Genomic DNA, 12,678 nt, shown 5'->3' on the forward strand with positions numbered 1-12,678 from the left:
TAATAGTGCAATGAAAACTCCAAAATCAATGTTTTTGTTGTTACAATACTGCAACATGACAACATCTAATTTTGATAATATTGCAGCGTTGTTGGTAATACGGAACTTAACGGATTCATTGTGATAAGATAAGTACTTAATAGCAGCACACACCGTACAGCTTTATACGACATACTCTTATAACAATAAGTTACCAACCTTTTTTTACTAACTTAAATTACTGGAAGCAATAAAAAACTTTTATTACTGGAAGCAATAATGCCGGTTAATGCAAGGGGAATTCGCTAAAACTGGAACACAAACATCGCAAGAAGCACTAATCTTATCTAAATAATATTAAATAGTAATTACGGAATTAGAGCAGCCTGTTTAACTTACAAGTTTACATAATTGTAGTTTTATACTATATTGTGTATAAGTACTGTAAAAACATGTGCATTTATTTTCTACGGACTACGAGTACGTACTGACTACCCTAGAAGCTAGAAAAATGCATTATGCATTTAATAATTATTTAGTACTTACCTATTAGAGGCAGCAAAGCATTTGCTTTGCGAGTGCACTTTACTTCTTTCGAGACTATCAATTGTTGCACCGGAAACACAGAATCACAGGATCGGCTCACCATCGGCATCAGGTCTCGAAGTACCGCGGCCGTAAGAGCATGCGTCAATGCGCTGTTGTCGGCAGACGGCAATCAAACGTTGAAAGGCGGAGTCTGTTAGTCAGAGAAGACGAGTACTCGTACTCACAACTACAAGTCACAATCAGAGTCATCAGAGGGCATTAATTTTCATTTTCGGATTTGATCATTGGAGTGATGTCGAAATTTTTATGGATCGTCTTATTTTTACAATAATTATGCGGTTTACCGTTACTTTAGAATTCGGTTAGATACTCGTAATTAGATTATAGGTGTTTTGTGCAGTTTAACTTTAGTTTATACAGGCGCGTACCCATAATTTTTCGAAGCTTAACAGCCGAGCAACGGGAAAAGTGAGAAACGCTACTTCTTTCCATCTCCTGACTTTGACAGCGTCGCAACATCTTGATTGTTAGTAGTGGACTATATAAAGCGAAAATCCTTGCTGCGATTTACGGTTTTACTTATGGTTTTACTTTTACCTCCAACCATCAGCCTACGTATTCCATGCTTTTAGATTGTTCGTCAACTGACTTCAAGTCCAACATGTAGCCAGCGCACCGTCAGCTGTTTCATTCACTTCAGCGTTGCAGTTGCATTCCCAAGGCGGTTTGTTGTGTGGCGTGGTGTCTGATTGTGAGTTGGTCCAGTTGGACAATATTATTCCTGTCAGTGTCATCCCTTTTCGGAGTGCCCCCAGAAACACCTGAGAATGGCAGTTAGTGTACTTGGAGGATTCGGATGCTCCAGGAACGCATTGATTGCGCTGAACGTCCTTTACATAGTAAGCAGTAACCTGTAACCGTAAGCTTAAGTTAAGTCTGACTTTCGAAACTTCCAGCAGGATAGGGTAGTTTGACGTTCGAATTTTGAAGCAAATTTCGGATTCGTATGAATAGTTCCTACGGTTCTAGGCTTTTAGTGGATGTGATTAACGGATAAAATTATTTTAATATTTTGGCGATAGCGGATACTACCATATTTTGAAACATGGGTGTTGGTTATGGCTTAATATTTCCAGTCCAGCTTTATTAACAGTTTTTTTTCATATTTTTAAAGGGCTTGTGAACGCTAATACCTGGCAAGTACTAAGTAAAAGTGCTCTAGTTTTTTAATGTTCGATAGACCAATCTTTACTTACTTTGCACTGAGTTTGCAGACGCCAAAAAGTACTAGTACTGTTTTAGTGTGACAGCTACCGTACCATAGCTACTCTAGATGGGTATAAATTTAAATTTTAGTATTTTATAGTTTATGAATTTACCGTGAACCATTTTATGCCAGCCCTATATTTTGTACGAATAGAAATGATAGAATACTCCATTCAGTTTACAGCGATTTACTGCAACATAAGCGTACTGTGCCTTGTGAACTGAAAATTTGGGATGCAGGAGACAGTATAACTGTATACTGTAATTGTTAACTGCTAACGATTTAAACAGCCTAGAGGTGATTTCCGTTCCTCCAGTGGCAGGAGAAACATGTAGGCTCTGAAATCTACCACATGTTGCAATTTGCAAACAGCCATCCATTAACTCTAATCAGTCGGCGCTGTTTATCTCATGAACGGCGTATTATTAATGCATAATCCGTTCGATGCGTAATAATAATTCTGATAAAATGTGCTTAATGTTTCCAGTGTGTGGCTTTCATCCTGATTGGAGTGGCCGGGTATGGGATCGCCGCCAGCAGTATATCCAATTTCGGTGTAATTATTGCCATCGTCATGGTGAGCGTCTTCCTCTTCATCATCGCCATCATCGGGATTGTGGCGGCCATGAAGCATCATCAGGTTATGCTCTTCTTTGTAAGTATCATGTCTCGGCTGGTACCAGCTCTGAAATTTCCACTGGAATTTTTCTACGATTTTGACTAATATATCGTGGCTCATGTGAGGGTTTCTGTTGACAGCTCTTGAGAGCATTATCGTGTTGTTGCACTGTCAATCCGTTTGACGTTGAACATGTGTGAGGCGTGAGATTGATTAGCGAAACGATGCGCGCACGGGTTGTCCTGAAGAGAGACGTAGGATTTGGAATTCGGTCAGCTGTCGTTATTTGAAAAGAAATCTCTTGATGAATTATTTGAGAAGCATGATCCTTTTACTATATCGGTGGATAACTTGGTAACTTTTTAACCATCGTAGCTATCGAAAATTAAATTAAACTTTAAATTGTTCGACAAGGACACTAACAAAATTACCATTTCCTGGGCTATTGAATTTCATTCCGTCCTAATTGTAAGTTCACAACTTATTGAAAACGGAGTAATTGATTTTACTCCGAGTGCTTTTCTTTGAAAAGTTTTCGGATCCGAAAAGTTTTCGAATCTGAAAAGTTTTCGGATTATAATAACGATCAGTCTTTCTTGAAAATGTACGGTATTGGAAGCTGATCAGAAAAACGTTAAGGCGGTTCAGTCCTCCCCCTTTCCATCTCACGCCTGTACTGTATTTCGGTGAAATTGTGGAATATAGATCGAACGTTTTTCTTTATCAGATCGCTTAAGCAAATGCCAACTGTGCAAATTGATTTTGCATTCTTTATCATTTTTGACTTTAATTCATCAGCTAACGATCAGATAACCGTCTGCAGTCAAAAACAGTTTAGCTTCTGGTCGTTTTGTTTATTCATGGAATTTCTTACAATGCAGCTCATTTGGATTCACTGAAAAACCGGTATTAACTGTTAAATCGTTAAGAGTACCATAAAACTTCCGAATTCCTGCTGCGAGTGCAAATTTCGGGTGCAGTGTACTTATTAATTGTAAAAGTCAAGTTGATGTTCGCTACACTTTTGAAAAAGGCGTTTTAGTTCCGTTGTGAGCACTGTTTCCGATATGAAAATATCGATGAGTAATGTTAGTGAAGTTGTAAACTGACCTATTTTATGTTTGGTTAAAATGTTAGAAGTAGTGGTGCATACTTGATAACAACTTAACAGACACCAAATGTTTCACTCTTTAATTTGGGGCGGGTGTGTGCTGTTTTTGTTGTAGCGTGAGTCAGGAAATGGATATGGCCATGGTAGGGGAACATGTTGAAAATTCTAGGTTACACTTTTCTGCCGTTAGATTTTCCGGCACAAATGAAATCTGGCTAAACCGCGACGCATAAGCGAGATTGTATGCTTAACAAGTGAAAGTGATTGTATTTCCGGCAGTTAGTCAACATTCCATGCTAATATGGGGAACTTGATAAACAGCGCTTGACGTCAGGGCTGCCTTGTATTCTCGAGATTCCAGAATAGGCCGGAAGAGGATTTTGTATGGTTTCTCCCTGGTCCGGTGTGTTTGGTGTGCAATGGCTTTGCATAAATAAGGAAACCGGCGATTTGATTTTTTCCAGTCTGCAAGTCTGTTTAAACACTTGAATAAGAATGTGGCTAATTCCAGGAGAGCACGGTATTTGTTAGAAAGTGCTGCTAAACGGTCTTATTGAATTTGTATGAATTTGCCACTTTTGTGGTCGGCGCTGTAGTATGTTCCTTCGATCGCTATGACGTTAGTGATGGGGTAACAACAAACAAAAAAACGTGATCGCTGTATTTCGAGCTTGACGGCTTTTGGAAATTATTTTTGCTGAAATTGCGCCCAGATTTGAGATCGGATAATGAAGACTTGGTATAAACAATTCTCTTAGGATTTCATGTCGACATGATCAATGTCTTATACACAAAGTACACATACATCTACAAAATTATACAGATCTACAGTACAAGTAGTTGCTTATGGATTAGCAATATTTCCGATATTGGTAAACCAAATCGTATATCATGCTTTTTATTTTATTGCAGTACATGGTCATCCTGTTCCTTCTGTTTATCGTCCAGTTCAGTGTGGCTTGCGCGTGCTTAGCAGTCGGAGAGCAACAAATATACACTCTCATGAAGGAAGGATGGAAGATGTCCAAAAACTCAACGCGGGATTCCGTAGAGGGGTATTACGAATGTTGTGCTTTCGAAAAAGCACCGTCGGACTGGAATAGAATTAAAGATAACCACACGGAAGAGGAAGTGCTTTACTCACGGCGCGGCTGTAGCAAGGTACAACGATGTTGTGTAATTGTAGTTGCGGAAGACGAAAGTAAGAATAGCGCTCCATGCAAGAGTCGTTATCGATTGCCGGTATTTACTTACGTTGGTACTCGCGAATTCGAAATACGAGCGGTGATTTTTCAGCTGAAAAGAGACAGAAAGCTGTACGTTAAATAGGACTGAGTGCTGTAATTGTGGGACTGCTTGGGATTGGGAATTTGGGATGGTATTCCAGGAGGGTTACTGTTACGTGGATCAGCATTTATTGTTTAGCTAGATAAGAGGTGGTTGGTGAATAAGTTGTCGAAGTATCTTTCTCCTTGATTATGTCTTCGAGTATCGATCTCGGCTAAGTTAAGAGGTACTGACGATTGAACTTTTTATCGCTCCATAAATATTCGTATGCTTCCGGTGGGGGTTAGGTTATCCTGCTGTGCACTGCTGAATCTCATTGCTCATAGATTTATTCGGGCAATAGCCAATTAAGATAACAACAAGCTTGCGCTGATAGAGACTAATTAAAAATTTCCAAATTCACACATTGAAAAAACAACCAACATTGCTCATTGATCATTAAGCTTTGAAGTTGAATTTTTTGTCAGATAGATAGCTGTCCGAGTGAAGGAATAGTTAACATTTTAGGCAGAATCCGCAAGTAAAAATGTATAATTGAGTTTTCCACTTACGTTGTTGTCGCGAAATCTACTGGAGACGGATAGTTAAATGCAGACGGTTAATCCTTTCAAAAGAATAACTTAACTGAAACTTGTTCTCTTGCAGTTGCATTGTTGTTCCGGGAAAGAATCCATGTGCACGGAACAAACGGAGTGCGAATTTTGCTACACTAGGTTACAATCAATCGTTCAGCCGTCTCTAAGGCTGTGTGGAGGAATTGGATTGTTTTTCAGTTTTACTGAGGTAAGCGCCGCACCTGCATGTAGCGTATATGTAGCCAAGCATCTTTGACCGGCATTAAACGGGAAAAAATTAAAACTTCTGAATGAGCAAGTGAATCTGCTTAAAATATCCTGTACCAGCAACACATTGTTTTAACTGCTCGTTGATGGAAGTGATTGATTCTAGTCGGTTTCCTGATTTACAGTAATCGTATTTAAATCAGTAGCTTAAGCAAACGATTAGCGGGGACAGACAGTTTCATATTTATTTCTGATTTTTCTGCAGCTGATGGGTGTTTTATTAACCATACGCTACCGCAACCAGCGCAATCCTTTCATCAATCCGTCTGATCTTGTATATTTCAAATAGAACCTGTCCGTGTTTGTGATAGATTTCTACATAATTTATTGATGATGTACGTAGTAAAATGCGTGTAGTACGTGATTTCGTCTTCACTATGTTTGTGTGCTCTTTCATACTTGGTTTTCTTATTTTACATGATGGGAACCCGCTTCTGTTGCCCGATTTGTGACCCGGTGTTGCTATTTTTGATTGTAGATTGTTGGAATATTTATTGCGTTAAGGTATCGCAATCAGAAAAATCCCCATGTTGATCCTGCCGATTTCCTATAGCGATTTCCGATTTTCTTTGATTTCTGGGCCACATGGCCGGATACCTTGATTTCAGTTTTTTTTTGCATATTTGTGTTACTCTTTTTGTTGCTGTTTTTATCTCGTTGAAATGGATGATGATAGAGATGTCGCAGATGTGGCATCTCATGGGATCTGCGGAAAACCCGGATAACATTCGGTGAATGCCTGTTGTACTGAAGTACTGGATATAGATATCTCAGCCAAACACGTCTCTGATTACTTCTGATGCCAAATTGGAGAAACATATTTCCTCTGATTTTCCGCTGTATTTTCTATGCATGATTGTACATGGAGTAAATCGTGCGCCTTTTATGATTTTGAGTTTTGTTACGAATATGGAATGGACATCTTTGCTTGTTGGTCTGCTGTTGTAAACGGAAAAACTAAAGATAATGAACGCAAAGTGTCTGGCAGTAATGATCAGAACCAGTTGAGATAAAGAAATGCAATATTTATCTATACTACCAGTATATCGAAGATATTGTAGATTAATAGACAAGTACTACTCGAGTAGTACTGTACTGTACTACCAGTACACGAGAAATCTACATTCGCACACAGTTTTTCGGCGAACATTTGCTTTTCGGCGGAAATACGGATTTCTAACGATTGTAAAAAATCCTAAGAAAATCTAAAAAAAACTAACAAAATCTAAGAAACCTATGAGTATGGTTATTCGCACTGTTTAAGGTTGTTGGTACTTAATTTACGCTTATTAATTTTAGATTGTACATATTGGCGTTCACGTTTAACATGCATTTCGCCGAGGCCGCATGCCTCGGTCTGGTTCGTTCGTTCGTATAGTCGTTCTTTAAATGCAGTTGTATGGAGGCCCATGGCAACAGTTTTAATTTTTTGCCCCCTCTTTTCCCTTTGAGCGTAAAACATGTACACCCGCAATACCGTATAATGACCCGGGGCGTTGCGGCGATTCTGATGTACTTTACCGAGTGGAAATCGGTTCCCCCGTACGCCCAAGCATCGCGGTGGTCAGCAGTTGCTGTTCGAATTAACTGTTAAGAAGCGGCTAATGTAACTGTTCGAATGTAACGGCTAATAACTGTTCGATTGTACAGAGTATGTACTATGTACTGCTGCTACAGTAGCGCAACACCCCTTTCAAAACGAAAGTTTAATTTTTAAGCCCGCACAACTTGCACCTGTCGGCTGTCGTGCCACCGTGGGGAAAGTCATAATCATTTGCCGAAACAGAGTTTTTGATGTGCCAAATGTCCGGTGTCACCCATATAAAAGGAATATCGCAGTCGCATATAAAAAATTTTGTTTTCGGATATGTGCGCCTTTTAAAAAATTACACATAGCTAACAGGTGCATGTAGCAAAAAAATAAGCAAATACCTAATTAGATTCGAAGTACTTGTTCTTAAATGCTAAACGGCGAAAAATAGTGTAATAAGACATACGTATTTTTAAAAACTTCCAAACATAAGCGAAAGACTGTTAAATTTCTAAATCGACCACGATGGGTCCTGAACCCACTTACTTCTGAAGTCAGACACCGTAAACAAATACTGAAAATAGGATAACATCAAAAAAGCTTCGAATTACAGGCGAAAAAACTAGAAAAATCGACCACGATGGGAATTGAACCCACATACTTCTGATTCGAAGTCAGACGCCTTAAAAGAACATTATTTAATCACTAAAAACGGTATCAAGGAAATAGATCTATATTATGATCTGCCGCCCCGTGGAACATGGCTGGAAAAAACCACCAAACAAATTAAAAAACCGACATCACCATTAAACTTAGCATGTTCCAAAAGGGTTGCACATGCATTTTGTTTTCAAAAATATCGGCCCTGAGACCATCCTCGGATGCCGGTACCGGTACAGACATGGGTTCAAGGTGACCTTGAAGGACACTTACAAAAACTGTTGCGTGGAGCAATTAATACATACAGATAGTGTATTAAAAAACTGAATTTTTTCCGGATTAACTTAAAACAATATTTCAGCTTGTGACCTTTCTATAAAATCAAGCGAAGCAATTCACTGGCCTAGCTCCAAAAATTTTTTAGCAAACAAAACGAACAACTGGAGTACATAAAATAACTGTACGTATGATGATACCAAACTTATGTTTTTACATGCACGGGAGATTTCGCTTTCACGCGCTCTCATACACTGCAAATTTTAAAACGCATAAATTACAAAAACATAAATTCTGAAATTCATTTTAAAATTTAAAAAAGAACTGTGGTTAAAAACGACCTTGATCCTCGCATTCGTTTACATGCAAATTTGGGTGAAGAGCGGTTCCTAATGAGGCTTGGTACACCTAAATGATGAGGTACCGGTACCGGGTACGCGAAAGCAAGAGTTCCCGTGAATTCATACGAACGTAGCGCCTTATGCCGGCATAGTTTGACACGAACAGACAGTATATTACCATAAAGTTCGACTACCAACTGCTCGGGCAGTGTTTGCCCCGGGTACGTCCAAGGCCGGCCCTTGACCAGACCAACCGAAAGAACGGAAATTACGGGAACATTGTAAACATAGAACATTGTTCCTAGAAATTAAGACCGTATGAGAGCGGAACCAGTACCCATATGCGTGCCCGCCGGTCAGTGTTGTAATAGTGTACTTGAGCTGTCAAATGAACTGAAACGCGCAAAGAGTCACACTTTCCACTGACCAAACCTACACAATAACAGGAACCGCACGTTACCGCCGGTGAAGTCTGCTGTTGAGTGAACAGAAGCAGGATCCCTATTGGCGCTAGTGGCTGGGTATAAGCGGAGCTATACTGCTCTAGTCCAAGGTCACGCCTCCCTTTGATCGTTACTATACTGATCGGAACATGCTAATTAAATTCGCTAGTCAGACGCCTTAAAAGAACATTATTTAATCACTAAAAACAGTATAATATTTTAAAAAGCTTCAAATACCGACAAAAAAATGGAAAAATCGACCACGATCGGAATTGAACCCACATACTTCTGATTCGAAGTCAGACGCCTTAAAAGAACAGTATTTAATCACTAAAAACAGTATAATATTTTAAAAAGCTTCAAATACCGACAAAAGATGGAAAAATCGACCACGATGGGAATTGAACCCACATACTTCTGATTCGAAGTCAGACGCCTTAAAAGAACATTATTTAATCACTAAAAACAGTATAATATTTTAAAAAGCTTCAAATACCGACAAAAAAATGGAAAAATCGACCACGATGGGAATTGAACCCACATACTTCTGATTCGAAGTCAGACGCCTTAAAAGAACATTATTTAATCACTAAAAACAGTATAATATTTTAAAAAGCTTCAAATACCGACAAAAGATGGAAAAATCGACCACGATGGGAATTGAACCCACATACTTCTGATTCGAAGTCAGACGCCTTAAAAGAACATTATTTAATCACTAAAAACAGTATAATATTTTAAAAAGCTTCAAATACCGACAAAAAAATGGAAAAATCGACCACGATGGGAATTGAACCCACATACTTCTGATTCGAAGTCAGACGCCTTAAAAGAACAGTATTTAATCACTAAAAACAGTATAATATTTTAAAAAGCTTCAAATACCGACAAAAAAATGGAAAAATCGACCACGATGGGAATTGAACCCACATACTTCTGATTCGAAGTCAGACGCCTTAAAAGAACATTATTTAATCACTAAAAACAGTATAATATTTTAAAAAGCTTCAAATACCGACAAAAAAATGGAAAAATCGACCACGATGGGAATTGAACCCACATACTTCTGATTCGAAGTCAGACGCCTTAAAAGAACATTATTTAATCACTAAAAACAGTATAATATTTTAAAAAGCTTCAAATACCGACAAAAAAATGGAAAAATCGACCACGATGGGAATTGAACCCACATACTTCTGATTCGAAGTCAGACGCCTTAAAAGAACATTATTTAATCACTAAAAACAGTATAATATTTTAAAAAGCTTCAAATACCGACAAAAAAATGGAAAAATCGACCACGATGGAATTGAACCCACATACTTCTGATTCGAAGTCAGACGCCTTAAAAGAACATTATTTAATCACTAAAAACAGTATAATATTTTAAAAGCTTCAAATACCGACAAAAAATGGAAAAATCGACCACGATGGAATTGAACCCACATACTTCTGATTCGAAGTCAGACGCCTTAAAAGAACATTATTTAATCACTAAAAACAGTATAATATTTTAAAAAGCTTCAAATACCGACAAAAAAATGGAAAATCGACCACGATGGGAATTGAACCCACATACTTCTGATTCGGAAGTCAGACGCCTTAAAAGAACAGTATTTAATCACTAAAAACAGTATAATATTTTAAAAAGCTTCAAATACCGACAAAAAAATGGAAAAATCGACCACGATGGAATTGAACCCACATACTTCTGATTCGAAGTCAGACGCCTTAAAAGAACATTATTTAATCACTAAAAACAGTATAATATTTTAAAAGCTTCAAATACCGACAAAAAAATGGAAAAATCGACCACGATGGGAATTGAACCCACATACTTCTGATTCGAAGTCAGACGCCTTAAAAGAACAGTATTTAATCACTAAAAACAGTATAATATTTTAAAAGCTTCAAATACCGACAAAAAATGGAAAAATCGACCACGATGGGAATTGAACCCACATACTTCTGATTCGAAGTCAGACGCCTTAAAAGAACATTATTTAATCACTAAAAACAGTATAATATTTTAAAAAGCTTCAAATACCGACAAAAAAATGGAAAAATCGACCACGATGGGAATTGAACCCACATACTTCTGATTCGAAGTCAGACGCCTTAAAAGAACATTATTTAATCACTAAAAACAGTATAATATTTTAAAAAGCTTCAAATACCGACAAAAAAATGGAAAAATCGACCACGATGGGAATTGAACCCACATACTTCTGATTCGAAGTCAGACGCCTTAAAAGAACATTATTTAATCACTAAAAACAGTATAATATTTTAAAAAGCTTCAAATACCGACAAAAAAATGGAAAAATCGACCACGATGGGAATTGAACCCACATACTTCTGATTCGAAGTCAGACGCCTTAACCATTAGGCCACGCGGCCACAGACTTGTAGTAATCAAAATATACGGCAAGGAAGTGGTCGTTTTATCTCTTGTTGACTGTGCGTCAATAAAAGTCTGTACCTACTCATACTCTACAAGCTTATTCTGTCAAAATATATTTTAAAATATATTTATACGTCAAATTTGTTTAATTACGTCTGAGATAAATTTTAACCATCAGCAAAATGAATTTTCGCTTAACCATTAGGCCATGCGGCCACAGACTTCCAGTGATCAAAATATAAGGTTACAAGTTGGTGCCATCACCTTAACCGCACGTTGATTGTACCCCTGATACTTGGAATACGAGTACATAACAGATCAAAAATAGTTAATCACAGATTCACAGCAGCAAAATTTCAGTTAACTATTAATGCATTTAAAATCTCATCTAGCCTTAACCGTTAGGTCACGTACACGGCCATCAGCCTTGTAGCTGTCAAAATATAGGGGGAATTTAACTGCTGAGGCCAGCACTCCCTGTACTTGATGCCGTCACCTGCCTAGTGGAGCCACAGTGTGACCACTGTGACGTTACGGCAATACATTCGGTTAAATCGGGCTCAGTACATATTACATAAGCAATTAATCGTAAGCACCATGTTTAGCCACAACGTAAAACTCCAGCCGGGTGACGGCAGCAAGTACAGGGAGTGCTGGCCTCAGCAGTTGAACACCCCCTATATACGGGAACGAAGTGAGTGGTATGATCGTTTTATCTCCTGTTGACTGTGCGTCAACACTACTTTGAAAATATCTGTATACATATAAATATCCGTCAGATTTATTTAGGTTTAATTATGTCCCCTGAGCTTTATTAAAGAGAAATTTCAGGGAAAACTTTTCCGTAAACCTTAAGTTCCTAACTTCCTAACACAAAAAATCAGTTACCGGCAAAATATTGTTAAAATTCCTTTATTTTAGAGAATTTCGCGCTAATTTTTGAATGCAATACTGTACGGTAATACGGAGCAGCGAGTTTTAAAGTAGTAAAAACGAAGTATAAGTAATACACAGGAAACTAAAATAATTATTGTTAGTTCATCCATGGTTGTTTCACCGGGCAAAGCAGCTGCACGTCGCACGATCAGCAGACCCAGCACCGACACATCGTGATCCGTACAAGTACGACTGCGTTTTTCTCGGTTTATTGCTCGCTTTTTCCAGTTTTACTAGTTCTCGGTTTTTCTCGGTTTGATTGTAAGATTTCCGCTTGCATTGCAAGCTGGTGCTTACTATGAAATGCATCATAACATGCACGTACATTACCTGTACCTTTTAATAATATAGATATAAATATACTGTACGATAATATCTATTAACGTTATACAATATTACAGTACTGGCATGCGTACAATGCCTTATCTTAATG

The 12,678-nt window shown here is 38.1% G+C and overlaps 1 protein-coding gene and 1 non-coding gene across 3 annotated transcripts; one reads left to right on the forward strand and one right to left on the reverse strand.

Moving 5' to 3' along the window:
* Nucleotides 1-776: 776 nt before the first annotated feature.
* LOC129583229 (tetraspanin-31-like) lies at nucleotides 777-6,683 on the forward strand. Of its 2 annotated transcripts, none has more exons than XM_055474937.1 (6): nucleotides 777-1,054; nucleotides 1,161-1,427; nucleotides 2,283-2,450; nucleotides 4,438-4,686; nucleotides 5,458-5,595; nucleotides 6,133-6,683. In XM_055474937.1, exons 2-6 carry the CDS (start codon nucleotides 1,356-1,358, stop codon nucleotides 6,205-6,207), a joined length of 702 nt encoding a protein of 233 aa, XP_055330912.1. In that variant the 5' UTR covers nucleotides 777-1,054; nucleotides 1,161-1,355; the 3' UTR covers nucleotides 6,208-6,683. The 2 variants fall into 2 exon arrangements, with proteins under 2 accessions (XP_055330912.1, XP_055330911.1); XM_055474936.1 differs by lacking the exon at nucleotides 6,133-6,683 and adding an exon at nucleotides 5,860-6,121.
* Nucleotides 6,684-11,232: 4,549 nt separating this feature from the next.
* Trnar-ucg (transfer RNA arginine (anticodon UCG)) lies at nucleotides 11,233-11,305 on the reverse strand. Its single transcript has one exon. It is a non-coding gene; the product is annotated as a tRNA-Arg (tRNA).
* Between the last annotated feature and the right edge of the window lie 1,373 nt (nucleotides 11,306-12,678).

This window comes from Paramacrobiotus metropolitanus, unplaced genomic scaffold (genome assembly GCF_019649055.1).
Source record: "Paramacrobiotus metropolitanus isolate TYO unplaced genomic scaffold, Prichtersi_v1.0 Parri_scaffold0000010, whole genome shotgun sequence".
NCBI classification, from domain to species: Eukaryota; Metazoa; Tardigrada; class Eutardigrada; order Parachela; family Macrobiotidae; genus Paramacrobiotus; species Paramacrobiotus metropolitanus.